The sequence below is a fragment of the Triticum aestivum genome, chromosome 4A (genome assembly GCF_018294505.1).
Source record: "Triticum aestivum cultivar Chinese Spring chromosome 4A, IWGSC CS RefSeq v2.1, whole genome shotgun sequence".
NCBI classification, from domain to species: domain Eukaryota; kingdom Viridiplantae; phylum Streptophyta; class Magnoliopsida; order Poales; family Poaceae; genus Triticum; species Triticum aestivum.
This window is the reverse complement of record NC_057803.1, coordinates 110,812,831-110,838,799: the sequence shown is the minus strand read 5'-3', so window position 1 is coordinate 110,838,799 and position 25,969 is coordinate 110,812,831. Positions and strand designations below refer to the sequence as shown.

Genomic DNA, 25,969 nt, shown 5'->3' with positions numbered 1-25,969 from the left:
AGTTGTTGGTGTAGATTGCGGTGATGATGATGGCCCCGGCGTCGTTCCGACGCCACCGGGAGAGAGGGGGAGAGAGCCCCCCTTCTTCTTCCTCTTCCTTGACCTCCCCCCTAGATGGGAGAAGGGTTTACCCTATGGTCCATGGCCTCCATGGTGGCGGAGGGGCGAGAGCCCCTCCGAGATTGGATCTGTCTCTCTGTCTCTCTCTGTTTTTGCGTTCCAAATTCCTCCCTTTCACTGTTTCTTATATTCCCGGAGATTCGTAACTCCGATTGGGCTAAAATTTGGACAAGATTTTTATCAGGATATTAGCTTTCTTGCGGCGAAATAAGGGCACCAACCGCCTTACGGGGTGGCCATGAGGGCCCAGGGCGCGCCCCCTTGCCTCGTGGCCCCCTCGGGCATTGTCTCGCGTTGATTCCACTTCCCAAAATTCACATATATTCCAAAAAAAATCTCCGTCAGTTTTTATCACATTTGGATTCCGTTTGATATGGATTTTCTGCGAAACAAAAAACATGCAACAAATAGGAACTAGCACTGGGCACTGGATCAATATGTTAGTCCCAAAAATAGTATAAAAAGTTGCCAAAAGTATATGAAAGTTGTATAATATTGGCATGGAACAATCAAAAATTATAGATACGATGGAGACGTATCACCCAATAGTTTTAGCCCTCCTATAGGTCTACTTGGGTGCCCTAGACGGTTGGTGTTGTCGAAGCTTAGTCATTGGAGTGTACAACTTTAGACAAGCTCCGGGAGACTCCAATTAAGTTGTGGAGAGCGCCCCCAGCAATTTGTACGGGTTCTGTGACTGCCCCCAATGGTTGCCAATTGTAAAAGTTCGGTGACTTCCCTCAAGGGTCCCTGTGACACCCCCTAAATTAATCATGCACTAAACATCCAAGCAGCATGCACGATCAAGATCAGTGACTCACGGTATAATATCACAACACAACTCTATGAGACAAATGATAAACATAAAGCTTTATATTACAAGCCAGGGCCATGAAGGCTCGAATACAAAAGTCAGTGAAAGCAACAATATCTGAGTACGGACATAGTTAGACAAGTTTTCCTTAAGAAGGCTAAGCAATACAACAACATCTAGATCGAAAGGCGCAGGCCTCCTGCCTGGGGACTCCTAACTACTCCTGGTTGTCATTCTCCACGTAGTAGTAGGCTCCGTCGGTGTAGTAGTTGTCATCGGCGGGATCAGCTGGCTCCTGGGCTCCGTCATCTGATCGCAATAATCGGGTAAAGGGGCAAAATGTAGCAAAGCAACCGTGAGTACTCATCAAAAGTACTCGCAAGACTTAAATTAGATCTATGCTAAGTATACAACAGTATCAAAGGGAACGGGCTGTATCTATGTACTATACTGCAGAGTTGCCAGAATAGAGGGGAAGGCCTAGCCTATCGAATACTAGCATCTTGTAACGTCTTGTAGCAACATAAGAGAGTAAGGTAACATATCATATAGTAACAAGTATATAATAGCAACCCCCAGAGATCCTTCCACATCTACCCCACGAGGAAGCGATCCCGGAGCCATCATACATGTTTAGTGTCAAAAGTATCCAGTTCTAGTTGTAGTAGATCGAGATACAACTCCGAGCGTCCGTTACCGTGGACATGACTATTCGAATAGATTACTTCCCTGCAGGGGTGCACCAACTTACCCAACACGCTCGATTACATCTGATCGGACACACTTTGTGGGTAATGCCCGGCCTCGGATGATCAACACGCCGTAGTCCTACCTAGGCTCCGCAGAGAGGTCCCCGCCAGTCTACATCCTAAGCACAAAGGGGTTGTTCAGACGCTCACCCCTAAGCACTCCGGGTCGTTGCAAGCAGGGTCGGGACCAAGCACCACCTCTGTCCTGGATGGCACGTGACCGGCCGTGCCGCAATGCTGAATTGGACGACTGACAAAGCTTTCGGAAGAAATCGTATGACGCCGAGTGCCCATACTTATTCCGTGTGGCGGTTAGTGTGAAAAGATCAAAGGCCTACTCAGATCACATATCCAAACAATTTGTGTATTGGGAGCTCGCGGAAATGATCAGTGATCCTGTCGCCCCGTCTCGAGACTTACAGCAAGGGCCAGGCCCATCCCTCTCTAGGGCTCTCTCTGCCTGCCCAGTCGTGTCGCGTCATTATCTCGCGTGTACCCTCATGGTCAACCCGACTACAATGACTCTCGCGGGTACCCCTTGGGTCGACCCGACTTCAACAAAGGACTGAGATGAAGGTCAAGGTATCTGTGTGTCCATAACATCAAGGGGGAATATGAGGAATCACCCTTGATGGATTCCTACTCGATATAACCGGCAAGGTGACCTTGGAGAAATCACCCTTGAAGGGTTCACACTTGAGTTGTTGCACGACATAGTCATCATAGGGAGTGGTGAATGAGGAATCACCCTCGGTAATCCACGACCGATTAGCTACACTACAGACATATCATCAGGAGTGAGATTCGAGGTATCACCCTCGGCACTCAATAGTATATCTACATAGTCATACAACTAAAGGGGGTGCCGGTGATGTGTCATTTTTTGCACCTCGATCACATTGACCGAGTCATCCGGAAGCAAAGCATGGCAACACGAACAAGGGTGCGGGGCCACTGATGGATCACTAACCAACCTATACTAAGCATATAGGATAACAGGTAAAGTGACAACAACGGGTTACAAAAGTAGGCTATGCATCAGAATAGGAGCTATTGAACAATAGTAGCAAAATATAATGCAAGCATGAGAGAGAAAGAATGTGTGATATAGGAATGATCAATGGGGTTTTGCTTGCCTGGAAGCTCTGCTGAAAGGGGCTGCTCATCTGCGGTGTAGTCGTAACCAGCAGCGTCAATGTCGGTCTCGGGGTCTACCAGAGAAGAAGAGGGGGAAGAAACAGTAAATATAAAGCACTCATATGCAGTACAATGCATGACATGGTGATATGCTATGTTAGGGGTAACCTAATGCAGCGCTAGGTGTTATAGATGGAGCGGGAAAATATCCAGGAATATTTCCCTGGCTCGAGGCATTTATCGGCCAAACGATCCGGAGGGCAAGGTTCCATGTTTGCTGTGTTGGGGGCATGTGGTAGGTATGTGGATGGCGTATTCGGATTTGCACATTTTGATTTTACTTCCTTGTTAGCATTTATATATTATTACCTTGAATTATTTTTATCCCGAGTTCACAACACATTGCATCATTTGATCAAGATTATGCTAGGTAGCATTGCACATAAAAATTATCTTTGACTTATCATCTACCTACTCGAGGATGAATAGGGACTATCTTTGTTTTATCATCTACCTACTCGAGAACGGGTAGGAATTAAGCTTGGGGATGCTGATTTGTCTCAAACTTAATTACACCCCGGAGCTCGAGAGCGATACTTGAGAAACATCACAAAATCAAAGTCATAATGTGTTGTCGCCACCACTTTCCACGATCTGAGTAGCTACATGCATAGCACAATCACGATGTGAGATGATTCGCAAGTGGATACCATGCTTGCACGAGCAAGTAGTCGAGTCGTGACAAAAAGTTGGTCGCTACCAAAGATTCTGAACAACAAAGGTCAATTTTGTACAGCATGGCGATGATTCAGGGAGGAAGGTCACAAATACTACCAAAACCCTAATCTGGGACACTCCGGCAATCCCGCACCATCCTCATGCTCCGTTGTCCTCATACGTGGCGGCATAATCAGTCAACAAAATAAACTTGTCGCTACCATTGGATTTGAAGATCCAAGAACCCCATCTTGCCGCAACAATCAACTGTAGACGGGATCGTGGGCACCGAGTTCTCATTACCACGTCCTTTGCATCAAGCCGTCGTCCATATCCCGCACCTTCAAATCACCTCCCAAGCAACGCCACCAGACCTTGTCACCCTCCGCACCGCCTCAAGGCACAACCGCAATGCCCAGATCAGGCCACACAAACAAAGATTGAGGCCCAATCTTAGGTCGTGATCTGGCGTGCAAAAATTGCAAGTCGAAGGCAAAGGGGGACATCCAACCAAGGAGATGAGAGAGGGGGAGCCGAACGGGTCTGCCCCGCTGCCGTTGTCAGCATTGACTGCCTCCTTCGATGACGGCTGGGGAGAAGGTCAGCGGTGGTGGCCTTTAGGGATGATAGTGGGGAAGGCCTTTGGAGTCGTCCTAGGACCTGCCTGGGAGGCAGGCGTGCATGTGTTCACTCACGCGGTCCTCAAAATTGGGAGATAGTTTCACTTCTCCCGACTATCAAGCTTGTCCCTCATGGATATTTTTATGAATATCCAAAAAACATCTTAATGTGTGATCCCATCACATACGAAGGTTGGTCCTCAAAAAGGTAAAATGAAAAAAATGCATCACATGTCAATTCTAGAAATTGCACCCAGGTGATGTGGATGCACAACAGCATGCCTACTACTGAGCTAAGTCGACTTAATGTGCAATCTCTCCGTCACATACTCACTCCATCCCATAATATAAGAACATTTTTTACACTATATTAGTGTCAAAAATATTTTTATATTATGGGACGGAGGGAGTTATCCTGTTATGCATAGTGGGAGTTATCCTGTGATGCATAGTGTGCATCATCGATGCGTCGCTCTAACTTAGAAATCAAACGCAAATTCAAGGTTGGTGAGGGAGCGGTGGCCGCCGGCGGAAAGCCTCCGACAGTCACGTATGAGTTGGTGATTCATATAGTACGTGGTGCAAGCGTCATGCTGAAGTAGTTATACCATACGAATATTAATTTGGTGTCTCACTTTTCATCATTTCTCGGACAAGGAGTATTTTCTCCCTTTTCGAAAAGATAAGTATTTTCTCTACATTTGTTCTTTTGAAAGAAGCTTGCGAGGACGGTGGACGTGCTTACGTCAGTACGGACGCCATGGTTACGCGCGCAGCTCAACCAGCTGATGCTTTGGAAGTGTCCAGGTTCTTTCTCCACCGGCCACACTCATTTCTCAACCCAATAATCAATGATCTCCATTTTTTAATTAGCAGTCGCTCTTTCTAGGACAGCGCAAGGAGGATTATCTTAACAGTATTGAATCAGTTTGATGTACTCTATAAATACCAGTGCCTCCGTGTCTTCTTCCTTCACCAGCCATAGCCATAGCCATACAGCGACAACAAGGAGAGCAAATTAGAAACACAGATCAAGGGGAAGAGAACTCCGCAGCTGATCAGCAATGGCGACCAAGATCTACATAGTGTAATGATCCTCTTCTTAATTCTTATTGCCCCGGCTGGTAGCAGATTGATCTGATTTCTGCTTATTATCTCTGCAGGTACTACTCGACCTGGGGACACGTCGCTACGCTGGCGGAGGAGATGAAGAAGGGCGCCGACTCCGTCCCCGGCGTGGAGGTCACCGTCTGGCGGGTGCCGGAGACACTGCCAGAGGAGGTGCTCGGGAAGATGCACGCGGCGCCGGGGCGTGAGGACCACCCCGTCATCACGGCGAGCCAGCTGGCCGAGGCCGACGGCATCCTGTTCGGCTTCCCGACGCGGTTCGGCATGATGGCGGCGCAGATGAAGGCCTTCTTCGACTCCACCGGCGGCCTCTGGCAGGCGCAGAGCCTCTCGGGCAAGCCTGCGGGCGTCTTCTTCGCGACGGGCACCCAGGGCGGTGGGCAGGAGACCACGGCTCTCACGGCCGTGACGCAGCTGACGCACCACGGCATGCTGTTCGTGCCGGTCGGGTACACGCACGGCGCCGGCATGTTCGCCATGGACGAGGTCAAGGGCGGCAGCCCGTACGGTGCTGGCATCTTTGCTGGAGCCGATGGCAGCAGGGTGCCCAGCGATGCCGAGCTCGCCCTCGCGGCGCACCAGGGCAAGTACTTTGCCGGCATCGCCAAGAAGCTCAAAGCCATCTGAACTCAGATCACGAGCCGTGTCCCATGATTCATATCAAGTACTCAATCAGTACAGGATGATTTGACACATCATTTTCAGTGGAGCAGATTTACACAATTCTAGACAATTTAACTGTACTGCATTTAATTTCTTGTTTGGACAAATAATACAATTTCTTGTTCTGAGTGGAGCATTCGGTCTTGGTTTATTAGCCCCTCATATTTAGGGTCTTATTTTAATCATAATTTTAACTAATAAAATATAAATTATATATAACAAAAATAATATCATCGGAAGCTATGTTCAAATATGAATTCAACGATATAATTTTTGTGACATGCATTACATTTTGTTCGTTAAATCTATAATCAAATTTTGCTATAAAATACAAACAAGACCAATAAAACAGGACGAAGGTAGTATATACTAGCACAGAAGTTAACAAAATATATTGTTTCTTTTGGTTGTGGTACATAGGCCGCGTGCCCACAGCCTGCGATTGGCCGCATCGCTGGCCACACGATTTCCTCATCGCCGGTCGTTGCCTTGGATCTCACCATGTGTTGTCCTTCCCTCCCCTCGCATTGCCTACAAAGAAAAATTACCCTTCTTACTTCTTACTCCCGCATGAAGCGTTTACCTTAGCTGCTCACATTGTCGGTGCTGCCCCGTTGGCTCGCAGCACCCCACTTGCATTTTTCGCGCCGCCACCCTAGCACCACCTATCATCGCGACCATTGCTGCCTAGGTTGGTTTTGCAGCAGCGAAATGTGCCGTTGGCCCTGCAGCAGGTGCCCCCAACCTTGTAATACCTCTCGCCCCACTTTGTGTTCGCATACAAACACATCATTGTGTACTTTCGGCATCGAAGGGGCCTCGTCAGGAGCGTGATACGCAAGACACGTTGGTGGACTTTTGAGCATCCAAAACCCACACACTTGGGAGGGATCCCGTAAGGGAATGCGAAGGTTGTGGGTTGCCCTAAGTCGACTTGATTGCCCCTAGGGCCTCGAGGTTCACTGCTCTGCAACACAAAGAACAACGAAGAAACAGAAAAAATAAAAAATGAGAAAGATATAAAAAAATGTAAAGATAAAAAGTGGTAGGTTGGTTGATCGATTGTGTGCCGTTCCAATCCGACGCTACCTCTCATCTACATATACGAGGCGACGAGACTTCCCATGCAAGAAAAGGACTCCAAATCCGATCCAAATCTTTCTAAAATTAAGCTAACTCGGAATCTCGGATTTTAATATGGGTCTGAGAAAACATCTTGGTTTTTGGAACCCACATGCCACATATGATCTCATATTGAAATGACCCAAAAGGAGAAGTTGTTTGCCTCAACAAGAGGAAGAACTTTCATGTTGAACTTGTTTCATCCGTGGCAATCATGAGTACTAAATAGCTCTTGCCATATAAAAGACATGTATGACACCATGTCTATAATTTCAATTGTATTTTTAACTTTGGAGGTCACATATTAACTCAAATGGAGATGACCATAAAAGCAATGTTTTATGTTCCAATGCTACTGAAAACTTCATGTTGACCACCTTTTCGTTCAAGACAACCTTGGGGGACCGAATAACTGGTGCCATGTATCAAACATGGGTGTCTGGGGTCAGTCGCTAGATTTTTGTCATGGTCTGGTCTTGACTGTTTTGGATGTACAGTTTTCATAATACCTTGGATTGAGATGATTCAAAAGCAAAGTCGCTTGTCTCAATTATACAAAGAATGTTCATGTTGAACACTTCTTCATTTGAGGCCATTTTGAGGATATTATCATGCAAGCCTAAAGGCGGTGTCAACGCATGCACCCTTTTTTTTTGCAAAGCTAGGGTACCAAATAATAATTTGTGTCGACTTAGTTGTAAGGATGGTGTCAACACTCCGTCGACCATTTTATATACCAGATGATCCATTGCGCCATTAATGCAGAGACCAACTACAATCGAGAAGTTAAATGTACTATTTGAAACATAAAGCGAAAGTTAAGTAAACTAGTTGAAGAGACAATTAAGTAAACTAATTGAAAAGACAAACTGTAGTCATCAATACAAAGACGTTTCCCGTGAAGATATGCAAGTGATTATATTTGTATTGTGTTTGTATCTATCATGTATATTTAGCAATGATTGAAACCCATCTCCTTATTTCGTCGGCTAGAGCAACCCAACATCTGGGTCCATAAAAAGGTCGAGCACACCCCCATGACACATGACTCTCGCCGCTTGGCGTGTAAGCCACACCTGCTCATTGATCGTGCTCTTTTCTAGCCCGTGAATCGTCTGGTTGGTTCACCGCTGCTTGTTGTGGTGCCAGTTCATTTTGCGCCTAGTAAATATAGTTAATATGTTGTTGGACGGTACCTAGACTGACGCAAGAACACAAGTCGTGCTAGTTGATAACCCACAAGTATAGGGGATCGCAACAATTTTCGATAAGTAAGAGTGTCGAACCCAACGACGAGCTAAAGGTAGAACAAATATTCCCTCAAGTTCTATCGACCACCGATACAACTCTACGCACACTTGACGTTCGCTTTACCTAGAACAAGTATGAAACTAGAAATACTTTGTAGGTGTTTTCGGAAAGGCCTGCAAGAAAGTAAAGAGCACGAAAATAAAACTAGGGGCTGTTAAGGTAAAGAAGCAACTAAAGTAAATATAGCAAGTGTGAAAAAGTGATGGTAGGAGTTGCGAAATTGTCCCTTAAGCAATTGACTACTTTACTAGACCGATAGCAAGTATTATGTGGGAGAGGCCACTGCTAGCATATCATCCCTGACTTGGAATTCCATGCACTTATGATTGGAACTATTAGCAAGCATCCGCAACTACTAACGTTCATTAAGGTAAAACCCAACCATAGCATTAAGATAAATTGGTCCCCCTTCAATCCCATATGCATCAATTTCTATGCTAGGTTGAAGCTTCTGTCACTCTTGCCCTCCAATATATAGTCCTATCAACATACAACTAACCCTAGGGTGTGATCCACGCGCGCAATCATATGATGGGCACCAAAGGACAGCAACATAACCACAAGCAAATTAAATCAATCATAGCAATTCATCAACCACCGATAGAACAACGAAAATCTACTCAGACATCATGGGATGGCAACACATCATTGGATAATAATATGAAGCATAAAGCACCATGTTCAAGTAGAGGGTACAACGGGTTGCGGGAGAGTGGACCGCTGTAGATAGAGGGGGGAAGGTGATGGAGATGTTGGTGAAGATGGCGGAGGTGTTGGTGTAGATCGCGGTGATGATAATGGCCCCCGGTGGCACTCCGATGCCACCGGAAGCGAGGGGGAGAGAGCCCCTCTCCTTATTCTTCTTCCTTTACCTCCTCCCTAGGTGGGAGAAGGGTTTCCCTTCTGGTCCATGGCCTCCATGGCGTGGGAGGGGCGAGAGCCCCTCCGAGATTGGATCTATCTCTCTGTCTCTCTCTGTTTCTGCGTTCTCAGATTCTTCCCTTTCATCGTTTCTTATATTCCCGGAGATCCGTAACTCTGATTGGGCTGAAATTTTGACACGATCTCTATCCAGAAATTAGCTTTCTTGCGACGAAAGAAGGGCACCAACCGCCTTATGGGGTGGCCACGAGGGTCAGGGGCGCGCCTGACACACTGGGGCGCGCCCCCCTACCTCGTGGGCCCCTCGAGTATCGTCTCGCGTGGATTCTTCTTCCCAAAAATCATATATATTCCAAAAAAATCTCCGTCAGTTTTTATTCCTTTTGGACTCCGTTTGGTATGGGTTTTTTGAGAAACAAAAAACATGCAACAAACAGGAATTGGCACTGGGCACTGGATCAATATGTTAGTCCCAAAAATAGTATAAAAAGTTGCAAAAAAGTATATGAAAGTTGAATAATATTGGCATGGAACAATCAAAAATTATAGATACGACGGAGACGTATCAACATCCCCAAGCTTAATTCCTGCTCGTCCTCGAGTAGGTAAATGATAAAAAAATAATTTTTGATGTGGAATGCTACCTAGCATAATCTTGATCATATGTCTAATCATGGCATGAATATTAAGACACGAGTGATTCAAGGCAATAGTCTATCCTTTGACATAAAAACAATAATACTTCAAGCATACCAACCAAGCAATTATGTCTTATTGAAATTACATAGCCAAAGAAAGCTCATCCCTACAAAATCATATAGTCTGGCTATGCTCCATCTTAACCACACAAAATATTCACATCATGCACAACCCTGATGACAAGCCAAGAAATTGTTTCATACTTTTGACGTTCTCAAACCTTTTCAACTTTCACGCAATACATGAGCGTGAGCCATGGACATAGAACTATAGGTGGAATAAAATATGATGGTGGGGGTTATGTGGAGAAGACAAAAAAAGGAGAAGATAGTCTCACATAAACTAGGCGTATCAACGGGCTATGGAGATGCCCATCAATAGATATCAATGTGAGTGAGTAGGGATTGCCATGCAACGGATGCACTAGAGCTATAAATGTATGAAAGCTCAACAAAAGAAACTAAGTGGGTGTGCATCCAACTTGCTTGCTCACGAAGACCTAGGGCACTTGAGGAGGCCCATTGTTGGAATATACAAGCCAAGTTCTATAATGAAAATTCCCACTAGTATATGAAAGTGATAACTCAAGAGACTCTCTATGTGAAGAACATGGTGCTATTTTGAAGCACAAGTGTGGAAAAAAGGAATAGTAGCATTGCCCCTTTTTATTTATTTTCTCTTTTTTTATTTGGCCTTTCCTTTTTTTATTTGGCCCTTTTTTGGGACAATGCTTTATTAATGATGATCATCACACCTCTATTTATTTACAACTCAATGATTACAACTTGATATCTAGAACAAAGATATGACTCTATATGAATGCCTCTGGCGGCGTACCGGGATGTGCAATGATCTAGCATAGCAATGACATCAAAAAATGGACAAGCCATGAAAACATCATGCTAGCTATCTTACGATCATGCAAAGCAATATGACAATGAATGCTCAAGTCATGTATATGATGATGATGAAAGTTGCATGGCAATATATCTCGGAATGGCTATGAAAATGCCATGATAGGTAGGTATGATGGCTGTTCTGAGGAAGATATATGGTGGGTTTGTGGTACCGGCGAAAGTTGCGCGGTACTAGAGAGGCTAGCAATGATGGAAGGGTGAGAGTGCGTATAATCCATGGACTCAACATTAGTCATAAAGAACTCACATACTTATTGCAAAAATCTATTAGTAATCGAAACAAAGTACTACGCGCATGCTCCTAGGGGGATAGATTGGTAGGAAAAGACCATCGCTCGTCCCCGACCGCCACTCATAAGGAAGACAATCAATAAACACCCCATGCTCTGACTTCGTTACATAACGGTTCACCATACGTGCATGCTACGGGACTTGCAAACCTCAACACAAGTATTTCTCAATTTCACAATTACTCGACTAGAATGACTCTAATATCACCATCTTTATATCGCAAAACTATTGCAAGGAATCAAACATATCATATTCAGCGATCTACAAGTTTATGTAGGATTTTATGACTAACCATGTGAATGACCAGTTCCTGTCATCTCTCTAAATAGATATAAGTGAAGCACGAGAGTTCAATTCTTTCTACAAAAGATATGCCCACGCTCTAACAAATATAAGTGAAGCAAAAGAGCATTCTACAAATGGCGGTTGTCTATGTAAAGAGAAACATGCAATCCAAGCTTCAAATGATATAAGTGAAGCACATGAAGCATTCTATAAAGCCATACTCAAAAGATATAAGTGAAGTGCAAAGAGCATTCTATAAATCAACCAAAGACTATCTCATACCAGCATGGTGCATAAAAGAAAAAATGAAAACTAAATGCAAAAGACGCTTCAAGATTGCACATATCGCATGAATGAAACGAATCCGAAAACATACCGATAATTGTTGAAGAAAGAGGGGATGCCTCCCCAGCATCCCCAAGCTTAGACGCTTGAGTCTCCTTGAATATTTACTTGGGGTGCCTCGGGCATCCCCAAGCTTGAGCTCTTGCCTCTCTTCCTTCTTCTTAATCGAAACCTTCTCAATCATCGAACACTTCATCCACACAAAACTTCATCAGAAAACTCGGTAAGATCCATTAGTATAATAAAGCAAATTACTACTTTAAATACTGTTGCAAACCAATTCATATTTTGTTTTTGCATTGTGTCTACTGTAATATAACTTTTTCATGGCTTAATCCACTAATATGAATCGATAGTTTTATCAAAACAAGCAAACTATGCATCAAAAACAGAATCTGTCTAAAACAGAACAGTCTGTAATAATTTGAACATTCACCATACTTATGATACTTGAAAAATCTACCAAAATGAGGAAAAATAAAAAATTTGTATAGTAAGACAGTGCAAAAAGAGTCAGAACCATTTGACGTTCCAGCTAAAAATGTAAAATCGCGCACTACAGCCAAAGTTTCTGTCCTGCACCGTACAAACCATCAAGCAAATGTAAACATCCTAAAGGCAAACCTTGGCACATTATTTTTATAATACAATGGAATTGTACAAGGGGATAATTATTTTTATTGAAAAGTTTATGTAATCAAGATTCACAAATTTGCCGTGAGCATGAACAAAGTTCAAGGAGCTCTCCCACTTCAACAATGCTTGTCTTTCTCACTTTCGCTTTCCTTTTTGAAAAAGTTTTCGGTTCCCCTCTTTATTTTTGTTGTTTTTAAACTATATAAAAGCACTCAACAGAAATAAATGACTCTCTAAAACTTCCGGGTTGTCTCCCTGGCAGCGCTTTCTTTAAAGCCATTAAGCTAGGCATATAGTGCTCAAGTAGTGAATCCACCCGGATCCCAAGGTATATCAAAGCCAATTTTAATTAACAATGATTTGTAATTTAGTAGTGAGCACAAAGCAACATATATCAAGCAATGACGAAGTCTAACTCTCTTCATATGCATCGGCATGTCATAAAAGAACAATTCATGCACACCTAGTAAAGGCCAATGCATAGTATAAACAGTTTCTTGCAATTTTATCATGTTGGAAACATAGAGAGGTGGAGATATAGTTCCTCTCGCATAATAATTGCAAGTAGGAGCAGCAAGCACATGCATATTATACTCTTCAAAATCAGCATGTGCAACGGTAAAAGGCAACCCATCAATATAATCCTTAATAAGTGCAAACTTCTCCGATATAGTGTAGTTGGGAGAATTCAAAAAGATAATAGGACTATCATGCATGGGTGCAATAGCAACAATTTCATGTTTAACATAGGGAACTATAGCAAGTTCATCTTCATAAGCATAATTCATATTGGCATCTTGGCCACAAGCATAGCAAGCATCATCAAAAAGGGATATTTCAAAAGAATCATAGGGATCATAACAGTCATCATAGCAATCATCCTTCGGTAAGCACGAAGGGGAATTAAACAATGTATGAGTTGAAGAGTTACTCTCATTAGAAGGTGGGCACGGGTGATCAATCCGCTCTTCCTGTTGGGGAACGTAGTAATTTCAAAAAAATTCCTATGCACACGCAAGATCATGGTGATGCATAGCAACGAGAGGGGAGAGTGTTGTCTACGTACCCTCGTAGACCGACAGCGGAAGCGTTATGACAACGCGGTTGATGTAGTCGTACGTCTTCATGGCCCGACCGATCAAGCACCGAAACTACAGCACCTCCGAGTTCTAGCACACGTTCAGCTCGATGACGATCCCCGGACTCCGATACAGCAAAGTATCGGGGAAGAGTTCCGTCAGCACGATGGCGTGGTGACGATCTTGATGTTCTACTGTCACAGGGCTAAGAGAATGATCATGAAGATCACCTTGTGTGTCTTGGGGTGCCCCCTACCCCCGTATATAAAGGAGCGAGGGGGGGTGCGGCCGGCCCTAGGAGGAGGTGCGCCGGAGGAGTCCTACTCCTACCGGGAGTAGGACTCCCCCCTTTCCCTAGTTGGATTAGGACTTTGGGGGGAAGGAGGAGAGGGAAGAAAGGAAAGGGGGGGCGCCGCCCCCCCTCTTTGTCCAATTCGGACTTGGGGGGGGGGGGGGGGAGGGGCGCGCGGCAGCCCCTAGGCCTCCTCTCCTCTTCCTCCACTAGGCCCATTAGGTTACCGGGGGGTTCCGGTAACCTCCCGGTACTCCGGTAAAATGCCGATTTCACCCGGAACACTTCCGATGTCCAAACATAGGCTTCCAATATATCAATCTTTATGTCTCGAACATTTCGAGACTCCTCGTCATGTCCGTGATCACATCCGGGACTCTGAACAAACTTCTCTACATCAAAATATATAAACTCATAATGAAACTATCATCGTAACGTTAAGCGTGCAGACCCTACGGGTTCGAGAACAATGTAGACATGACCGAGACATGTCTCTGGTCAATAAACAATAGCGGAACCTGGATGCTCATATTGGCTCCCACATATTCTACGAAGATCTTTTATCGGTCAGACCGCATAACAACATACTTTGTTCCCTTTGTCATCAGTATGTTACTTGCCCGAGATTCGATCATCGGTATCTTAATACCTAGTTCAATCTCGTTACCAGCAAGTCTCTTTACTCGTTCCATAACACACCATCTCACAACTAACTCATTAGTTGCAATGCTTGCAAGGCTTATGTGATGTGCATTACCGAGAGGGCCCAGAGATACCTCTCCGACAATCGGAGTGACAGATCCTAATCTCGAAATACGCCAACCCAACATGTACCTTTGGAGACACCTGTAGAGCTCCTTTATAATCACCCAGTTACGTTGTGACGTTTGGTAGCACACAAAGTGTTCCGCCGGCAAATGGGAGTTGCATAATCTCATAGTCATAGGAACATGTATAAGTCATGAAGAAAGCAATAGCAACATACTAAACGATCGGGTGCTAAGCTAATTGAATGGGTCATGTCAATCACATCATTCTTCTAATGATGTGATCCCATTAATCAAATAACAACTCTTTTGTTCATGGTTAGGAAACATAACCATCTTCGATTAACGAGCTAGTCAAGTAGAGGCATACTAGTGACACTCTGTTTTTCTATGTATTCACACATGTATCATGTTTCCAGTTAATACAATTCTAGCATGAATAATAAACATTTATCATGATATAAGGAAATAAATAATAACTTTATTATTGCCTCTAGGGCATATTTCCTTCAGTCTCCCACTTGCACTAGAGTCAATAATCTAGTTCACATCGCCATGTGATTCAACACTAATAGTTCACATCACCATGTGATTAACACCCATAGTTCACATCATCATGTACCTATACCCAAAGGGTTTATTGGAGTCAGTAATCTAGTTCACATCGTTTATGTGATTAACACCCAAAGAGTACTAAGGTGTGATCATGTTTTGCTTGTGAGATTATTTTAGTCAACGGGTCTGTCACATACAGATCCGTAAGTATTTTGCGAATTCTATGTCTACAATGCTCTGCACGGAGCTACTCTAGCTAATTGCTCCCACTTTCAATATGTATCTAGATCGAGACTTAGAGTCATCCAGATCTGTGTCAAAACTTGCATCGACGTAACTTTTTACGACGAACCTTTTGTCACCTCCATAATTAAGAAATATTTCCTTATTCCACTAAGGATAATTTTGACCGCTATCCAATGATCTACTCTTAGATCACTATTGTACTCCCTTGCTTAACACAGTGTAGGGTATACAATAGATCTGGTACACAGCATGGCATACTTTATAGAACCTATGGCTAAGGCATAGGGAATGACTTTCATTCTCTTTCTATCTTCTGCCGTGGTCGGGCTTTGAGTCTTACTCAATTTCACACCTTGTAACACAGCCAAGAACTCTTTCTTTGACTGTTCCATTTTTGAACTACTTCAAAATATTGTCAAGGTATGTACTCATTGAAAAAACTTATCAAGCGTCTTGATCTATCTCTATAGATCTTGATGCTTAATATGTAAGCAGCTTCACCGAGGTCTTTCCTTGAAAAACTTCTTTCAAAACACTCCTTTATGCTTTGCAGAATAATTCTACATTATTTCCGATCAACAATATGTCATTCACATATACTTATCAGAAATGCTGTAGTGCTCCCACTCACTTTCTTGTAAATACAGGCTTCACCGCAAGTCTGTATAAAACTATATGCTTTGATCATCTCATCAAAGCGCATATTCCAACTCTGAGATGCTTGCACCAGTCCATAGATGGATCGTTGGAGCTTGCACATTTTGTTAGCACCTTTAAGATTGACAAAACCTTCTGGATGTATCATATACAACTCTTCTTTAGTAAATCCATTAAGGAATGCAGTTTTGTTTATTCATTTGCCGGATTTCATAAAATGCGGCAATTGCTAACATGATTCGGACAGACTTAAGCATAGATACGAGTGAGAAACTCTCATCATAGTCAACACCTTGAACTTGTCGAGAACCTTTTTGCGACAATTCTAGCATTGTAGATAGTAACACTGTTGGGGAACGTAGTAATTTCAAAAAAATTCCTACGCACACGCAAGATCATGGTGATGCATAGCAACGAGAGGGGAGAGTGTTGTCTACGTACCCTTGTAGACCGAAAGCGGAAGCGTTATGACAACGCGGTTGATGTAGTCGTACGTCTTCGCGACCCGACCGATCAAGCACCGAAACTACGGCACCTCCGAGTTCTAGCACACGTTCAGCTCGATGACGATCCCCAGACTCCAATCCAGCAAAGTGTTGGGGAAGAGTTCCGTCAGCACGACGGCGTGGTGATGATCTTGATGTTCTACCATCGCAGGGCTTCGCCTAAGCACCGCTACAATATTATCGAGGAGTATGGTGGAGGGGGGCACCGCACACGGCTAAGAAAACGATCACGAAGATCAACTTGTGTCTCTATGGGGTGCCCCCTACCCCCGTATATAAAGGAGTGGAGGAGGGGAGGGCCGGCCCTCTCTATGGCGTGCCCTAGGGGAGTCCTACTCCCACCGGGAGTAGGATTCCCCCTTTCCTAGTCCAACTAGGAGTCCTTCCAAGTAGTAGGAGTAGGAGACAAGGAAGGGGAAGAGGGAAGAGAAGGAAGGAGGGGGCGCTGCCCCTCCCCCTAGTCCAATTCGAACTAGTCAATGGGGGGCACGCGGCCTGCCTCTCCCTCTTCCCTAAAGCCCAATAAGGCCCATATACTTCTTCCCCCGTATTCCCATAACTCCCCGGTACTCCGAAAAATACCCGAACCACTCGGAACCTTTTCGATGTCCGAATATAGTCGTCCAATATATCGATCTTTACGTCTCGACCATTTCGAGACTCCTCGTCATGTCCCCGATCTCATCCGGGACTCCGAACTCCTTCGGTACATCAAAACTTATAAACTCATAATATAACTATCATCGAAACCTTAAGCGTGCGGACCCTACGGGTTCGAGAACAATGTAGACATGACCGAGACATGTCTCCGGTCAATAACCAATAGCGGAACCTGTATGCTCATATTGGCTCCCACATATTCTACGAAGATATTTATCGGTCAGACCACATAACAACATACGGTGTTCCCTTTATCATCGGTATGTTACTTGCCCGAGATTCGATCGTCGGTATCTTAATACCTAGTTCAATCTCGTTACCGGCAAGTCTCTTTACTCGTTCCGTAATACATCATCTCACAACTAACTCATTAGTTGCAATGCTTGCAAGGCTTATGTGATGTGCATTACCGAGAGGGCCCAGAGATACCTCTCCGACAATCGGAGTGACAAATCCTAATCTCGAAATACGCCAACCCAACATGTACCTTTGGAGACACCTGTAGAGCTCCTTTATAATCACCCAGTTACGTTGTGACGTTTGGTAGCACACAAAGTGTTCCTCCGGCAAACGGGAGTTGCATAATCTCATAGTCATAGGAACATGTATAAGTCATGAAGAAAGCAATAGCAACATACTAAACGATCGGGTGCTAAGCTAATGGAATGGGTCATGTCAATCACATCATTCTTCTAATGATGTGATCCCGTTAATCAAATAACAACTCTTTTGTTCATGGTTAGGAAACATAACCATCTTCGATTAACGAGCTAGTCAAGTAGAGGCATACTAGTGACACTCTGTTTGTCTATGTATTCACACATGTATTATGTTTCCGGTTAATACAATTCTAGCATGAATAATAAACATTTATCATGATATAAGGAAATAAATAATAACTTTATTATTGCCTCTAGGGCATATTTCCTTCAGTCTCCCACTTGCACTAGAGTCAATAATCTAGTTCACATCGCCATGTGATTCAACACTAATAGTTCACATCACCATGTGATTAACACCCATAGTTCACATCGTCATGTGACCTATACCCAAAGGGTTTACTAGAGTCAGTAATCTAGTTCACATCGTTTATGTGATTAACACCCAAAGAGTACTAAGGTGTGATCATGTTTTGCTTGTGAGATAATTTTAGTCAACGGGTCTGTCACATACAGATCCGTAAGTATTTTGCGAATTCTATGTCTACAATGCTCTGCACGGAGCTACTCTAGCTAATTGCTCCCACTTTCAATATGTATCTAGATCGAGACTTAGAGTCATCCAGATCTGTGTCAAAACTTGCATCGACGTAACTTTTTACGACGAACCTTTTGTCACCTCCATAATTGAGAAATATTTCCTTATTCCACTAAGGATAATTTTGACCGCTGTCCAGTGATCTACTCTTAGATCACTATTGTACTCCCTTGCTTAACACAGTGTAGGGTATACAATAGATCTGGTACACAGCATGGCATACTTTATAGAACCTATGGCTGAGGCATAGGGAATGACTTTCATTCTCTTTCTATCTTCTGCCGTGGTCGGGCTTTGAGTCTTACTCAATTTCACACCTTGTAACACAGCCAAGAACTCTTTCTTTGACTGTTCCATTTTTGAACTACTTCAAAATATTGTCAAGGTATGTACTCATTGAAAAAACTTATCAAGCGTCTTGATCTATCTCTATAGATCTTGATGCTTAATATGTAAGCAGCTTCACCGAGGTCTTTCTTTGAAAAACTTCTTTCAAAACACTCCTTTATGCTTTGCAGAATAATTCTACATTATTTCCGATCAACAATATGTCATTCACATATACTTATCAGAAATGTTGTAGTGCTCCCACTCACTTTCTTGTAAATACAGGCTTCACCGCAAGTCTGTATAAAACTATATGCTTTGATCATCTCATCAAAGCGCATATTCCAACTCCGAGATGCTTGCACCAGTCCATAGATGGATCGCTGGAGCTTGCACATTTTGTTAGCACCTTTAGGATTGACAAAACCTTCTGGTTGTATCATATACAACTCTTCTTTAATAAATCCATTAAGGAATGCAGTTTTGTTTATCCATTTGCCGGATTTCATAAAATGCGGCAATTGCTAACATGATTCGGACAGACTTAAGCATAGATACGAGTGAGAAACTCTCATCGTAGTCAACACCTTGAACTTGTCGAAAACCTTTTTGCTACAATTCTAGCTTTGTAGATAGTAACACTACTATCAGCGTCCGTCTTCCTCTTGAAGATCCATTTAATCTCAATGGCTCGCCGATCATTGGGCAAGTCAATCAAAGTCCATACTTTGTTCTCATACATGGATCTCATCTCAGATTTCATGGCCTCAAGCCATTTCGCGGAATCTGGGCTCATCATCGCTTCCTCATAGTTCGTAGGCTCGTCATGGTCAAGTAACATGACCTCTAGAACTGGATTACCGTACCACTCTGGTGCGCATCTCACTCTGGTTTACCTACGAGGTTCGGTAGTAACTTGATCTGAAGTTACATGATCATCATCATTAGCTTCCTCACTAATCGGTCTAGTAGTCACAGGAACAGATTTCTGTGATGAACTACTTTCCAATAAGGGAGCAGGTACAGTTACCTCATCAAGTTCTACTTTCCTCCCACTCACTTCTTTCGAGAGAAACTCCTTCTCTAGAAAGGATCCATTCTCAGCAATGAATAACTTGCCTTCGGATCTGTGATAGAAGGTGTACCCAACAGTCTCCTTTGGGTATCCTATGAAGACATATTTCTCCGATTTGGGTTTGAGCTTATCAGGATGAAACTTTTCATATAAGCATCACAACCCCAAACTTTAAGAAATGACAACTTTGGTTTCTTGCCAAACCACAGTTCAGATTGTGTCGTCTCAACGGACTTAGATGGTGACTTAGATGGTGCCCTTTTAAACGTGAATGCAGCTGTCTTTAATGCATAACCCCAAAACGATATTGGTAAATCTGTAAGAAACATCATAGATTGCACTATATCCAATAAAGTACGGTTATGACGTTCGGACACACCATTATGCTGTGGTGTTCCAGGTGGCACGAATTTGTGAAACTATTCCACATAGTTTTAATTGAAGACCAAACTCGTAACTCAAATATTTGTCTCTGCGATCAGATCGTAGAAACCATATTTTTGTTTTTACGATGATTTTCCACTTCACTCTGAAATTCTTTGAACTTTTCAAATGTTTCAGACTTATGTTTCATCAAGTAGATATACCCATATCTGCTCAAATCATATGTGAAGGTCAGAAAATAACGATACCCGCCACGAGCTTCAACACTCATCGGATCGCATACATCAGTATGTATTATTTCCAATAAGTCAGTTGCTCGCTCCATTGTTCCGGAGGACGGAGTCTTTTAGTCATCTTGCCCATAAGGCATGGTTCGCAAGCACCAAGTGATTCATAATCAAATGATTCCAAAATCCCATCAGCATGGAGTTTCTTCATGCGCTTTACACCAATATGACCTAAACGGCAGTGCCACAAATAAGTTGCACTATCATTATTAACTTCACATCTTTTGGTTTCAATATTATGAATATGTGTATCACTATGATCAAGATCCAATGAACTATTTTCATTGGGTGTGTAACCATATAAGGTTTTATTCATGTAAACAGAACAACAATTTATTCTCTTACTTAAATGAATAACCTTATTACAATAAACATGATCGAATCATATTCATGCTCAACGCAAACACCAAATAACACTTATTTAGGTTCAACATTAATCCCCAAAGTATACGGAGTGTGCGATGATGATCATACCAATCTTGGAACCACTTCCAACACACATCGTCACTTCACCCTTAACTAGTCTCTGTTTATTCTGCAACTCCCGTTTCGAGTTACTAACCTTAGCAACTGAACTAGTATCAAATACTGAGGGGTTGCTATAAACACTAGTAAAGTACACATCAATAACATGTATATCAAATATACTTATGTTCACTTTGCCATCCTTCTTATCCGCCAATCACTTGGGGTAGTTCCGCTTCCAGTGACCAGTCCCTTTGCAGTAGAAGCACTTAGTCTCAGGCTTAGGACCAGACTTGGGCTTCTTCACTTGAGCAGCAACTTGCTTGCTGTTCTTCTTGAAGTTCCCCTTCTTCCCTCTGCCCTTTTCTTGAAACTAGTGGTCTTGTCTACCATCAACACTTGATGTTTTTCTCGATTTCTACCTTCGTCAATTTCAGCATTACGAAGAGCTTGGGAATCGTTTCCGTTATCCCTTGCATATCATAGTTCATCACGAAGTTCTACTAACTTGGTGATGGTGACTAGAGAATTCTGTCAATCACTATTTTATCTGGAAGATTAACTCCCACTTGATTCAAGCAATTGTAGTACCCAGACAATCTGAGCACATGCTCACTAGTTGAGCGATTCTCCTCCATCTTTTAGCTATAGAACTTGTTGGAGACTTCATATCTCTCAACTCGGGTATTTGCTTGAAATATTAACTTCAACTCCTGGAACATCTCATATGGTCCATGACGTTCAAAACGTCTTTGAAGTCCCGATTCTAAGCCGTTAAGCATGGTGCACTAAACTATCAAGTAGTCATCATATTGAGCTAGCCAAACGTTCATAACGTCTACATCTGCTCCTGCAATAGGTCTGTCACCTAGCGGTGCATCAAGGACATAATTCTTCTGTGCAGCAATGAGGATAAACCTCAGATCACGGATCCAATCCGCATCATTGCTACTAACATCTTTCAACACAATTTTCTCTAGGAACATATCAAAATAAACATATGAAAGCAACAGCGCGAGCTATTGATCTACAACATAGATATGCTAATACTACCAGGAGTAAGTTCATGATAAATTAAAGTTCAATTAATCATATTACTTAAGAACTCCCACTTAGACCGACATCTCTCTAGTCATCTAAGTGATCACGTGATCCAAATCAACTAAACCATGTCCGATCATCACGTGAGATGGAGTAGTTTCAATGGTGAACATCACTATGTTGATCATATCTACTATATGATTCACGCTCGACCTTTCGGTCTCCGTGTTCCGAGGTCATATCTGTTATATGCTAGGCTCATCAAGTTTAACCTGAGTATTCCGCATGTGCAACTGTTTTGCACCCGTTGTATTTGAACGTAGAGCCTATCGCACCCGATCATCACGTGGTGTCCCAGCACGAAGAACTTCCGCAACGGTGCATACTCAGGGAGAACACTTGTACCTTGATAATTAGTGAGAGATCATCTTATAAAGCTACCATCGAACTAAGCAAAATAAGATGTATAAAAGATAAACATCACATGCAATCAAAATATGTGACATGATATGGCCATCATCATTTTGTGCCTTTGATCTCTATCTCCAAAGTATCGTCATGATTTCCATCGTCACCGGCATGACAACATGATCTCCATCATCTTGATCTATATCAATGTGTCGTCACATGGTCGTCTCGCCAACTACTGCTCTTGCAACTATTGCTATCGCATAGCGATAAAGTAAAGCAATTATTTGGTGCTTGCATCTTATGCAATAGAGAGACAATCATAAGGCTTTTGCCAGTTGCCGATAACTTCAACAAAACATGATTATCTCATACAACAACTTATATCTCATCACGTCTTGACCATATCATATCACAACATGCCCTGCAAAAATAAGTTAGACGTCCTCTACTTTGTTGTTGCAAGTTTTACGTGGCTGCTACGGGCTTAGCAAGAACCGTTCTTACCTACGCATCAAAACCACAACGATAGTTTGTCAAGTTGGTGCTGTTTTAACCTTCGCAAGGACCGGGCATAGCCACACTCGGTTCAACTAAAGTTGGAGAGACTGACACTCGCCAGCCACCTGTGTGCAAAGCACGTCGGTAGAACCAGTCTCGCGTAAGCATACGCGTAATGTCGGTCCGGGCCGCTTCATCCAACAATACCGCTGAACCAAAGTATGACATGCTGGTAAGCAGTATGACTTATATCGCCCACAACTCACTTGTGTTCTACTCGTGCACAACATCAACGCATAAAACCTAGGCTCGGATAACACTGTTGGGGAACGTAGTAATTTCAAAAAAAATCCTACGCACACGCAAGATCATGGTGATGCATAGCAATGAGAGGGGAGAGTGTTGTCTACGTACCCTCGTAGACCGACAGCGGAAGCGTTATGACAACGCGGTTGATGTAGTCGTACGTCTTCACGGCCCGACCGATCAAGCACCGAAACTACGGCACCTCCGAGTTCTAGCACATGTTCAGCTCGATGACGATCCCCAGACTCCGATCCAGCAAAGTATCGGGGAAGAGTTCCGTCAGCACGACGGCGTGGTGACGATCTTGATGTTCTACTGTCGCACGGCTTCGCCTAAGCACCGCTACAATATTATCGAGGATTATGGTGGAGGGGGGCACCGCACACGGCTAAGAGAACGATCATGAAGATCAACTTGTGTGTCTTGGGGTGCCCCCTGCCCTCGTATATAAAGGAGCAAGGGGGGTGCGGCCGGCCCTAGGAGGAGGCGTGCCAGAGGAGTCCTACTCCTACCGGGAGTAGGACTCCCCCCTTTCCCTAGTTGGATTAGGAATTTGGGGGGAAGGAGGAGAGGGAAGAAAGGAAAGGGGGGCGCCGCCCCCCCCCTCCTTGTCTAATTCGGACTTGGGGGGGAGGGGAGCACGGCAGCCCCTAGGCCTCCTCTCCTCTTCCTCCACTAGGCCCATTAAGGCCCATTAGGTTACCGGGGGGTTCCGGTAACCTCCCGGTACTCCGGTAAAATGCCGATTTCACTCGGAACACTTCCGATGTCCAAACATAGGCTTCCAATATATCAATCTTTATGTCTCGAACATTTCAAGACTCCTCGTCATGTCCGTGATCACATCTGGGACTCCGAACAAACTTCGGTACATCAAAATATATAAACTCATAATGAAACTGTCATCGTAACGTTAAGCGTGCGGACCCTACGGGTTCGAGAACAATGTAGACATGACTGAGACATGTCTCTGGTCAATAACCAATAGCAGAACCTGGATGCTCATATTGGCTCCCACATATTCTACGAAGATCTTTTATCGGTCAGACCGCATAACAACATACTTTGTTCCCTTTGTCATCGGTATGTTACTTGCCCGAGATTCGATCGTCGGTATCTTAATACCTAGTTCAATCTCGTTACCGGCAAGTCTCTTTACTCGTTCCATAATACATCACCTCACAACTAACTCATTAGTTGCAATGCTTGCAAGGCTTATGTGATGTGCATTACCGAGAGGGCCCAGAGATACCTCTCCGACAATCGGAGTGACAAATCCTAATCTCGAAATACGCCAACCCAACATGTACCTTTGGAGACACCTGTAGAGCTCCTTTATAATCACCCAGTTATGTTGTGACGTTTGGTAGCACACAAAGTGTTCCGCCGGCAAATGGGAGTTGCATAATCTCATAGTCATAGGAACATGTATAAGTCATGAAGAAAGCAATAGCAACATACTAAACGATCGGGTGCTAAGCTAATTGAATGGGTCATGTCAATCACATCATTCTTCTAATGATGTGATCCCGTTAATCAAATAACAACTCTTTTGTTCATGGTTAGGAAACATAACCATTTTCGATTAACGAGCTAGTCAAGTAGAGGCATACTAGTGACACTCTGTTTGTCTATGCAATCACACATGTATTACGTTTCCGGTTAATACAATTCTAGCATGAATAATAAACATTTATCATGATATAAGGAAATAAATAATAACTTTATTATTGCCTCTAGGGCATATTTCCTTCACTTCCTCCTTTTGTTCTTCGCTCTCCTCATCATCTTTTTCATCCAATGAGCTCACAGTTTCATTAATTTCTTCTTCCATAGACTCCTGCAAAATATTAGTCTCTTCTTGGACAGCGGAGAAGTACTCAATATATGGTTCAACATAGGCATTAGAAGCATAATTATCATAGCAATATTTAAGTATGACAAAATTTTCAGATTTGTAAAGAGTAGCAGCATACTTTTCAATCAAAGAAGCAATTTTGTAAGCACCCTTAAAAGCAACAAATTCTTCAATTTGTTGAACATCATAGTAATTGTAAACACCCTTAGCATACGAAGATACGATTCCATTATCAATAAACTCACATTGGTAGGGAAGGTGTTTCTTAGGGTTTTCAGAACAACAAGTAAAATCATATAATTCACATAAATTCCAAGCATAGCATTGCAAGCATTGAATTTGACTCCATAATAATTCCCTTTTTCAGATATACGGTGTCGCACATAAGCATGCTCATCTAAAGATTTGCCCTCAACTAAGCTAGTTGGGGTTTCGGCACGAGCACATAGGGATCGAAGATGATCCAAGTAATAAGCTTCAGCAGTGTGATAGATTTTGATTGCTTCTTCAACCATTGGTTCAGTAGGTACAACTAATTTTTTTGGTATTTTGCGTTTCCTACCCATAACTAAAGATAGAAATCAACTAAGAACAGCAAATAAAAATTACTTAGTGATAAATCAAACAAGCACACACGATAATATTCACCCCACGCTATTGCTCCCCGGCAACGGCGCCAGAAAAAGGTCTTGATAACCCACAAGTATAGGGGATTGCAACAGTTTTCGATAAGTAAGAGTGTCGAACCCAACGAGGAGCTAAAGGTAGAACAAATATTCCCTCAAGTTCTATCGACCATCGATACAACTCTATGCACACTTGACGTTCGCTTTACCTAGAACAAGTCTGAAACTAGAAGTAC

At 43.2% G+C, this 25,969-nt stretch overlaps 1 protein-coding gene across 1 annotated transcript; it reads left to right on the top strand.

Annotated features, from left to right (window-relative positions):
* Positions 1-5,052: 5,052 nt before the first annotated feature.
* Positions 5,053-6,092, top strand: LOC123081838 (quinone-oxidoreductase QR2). The gene is made up of 2 exons (XM_044504354.1): positions 5,053-5,244; positions 5,321-6,092. The coding sequence occupies exons 1-2, from the start codon at positions 5,222-5,224 to the stop codon at positions 5,910-5,912; spliced, it is 615 nt and encodes a 204-aa protein (XP_044360289.1). The 5' UTR covers positions 5,053-5,221; the 3' UTR covers positions 5,913-6,092.
* The last annotated feature ends 19,877 nt before the right edge of the window (positions 6,093-25,969 follow it).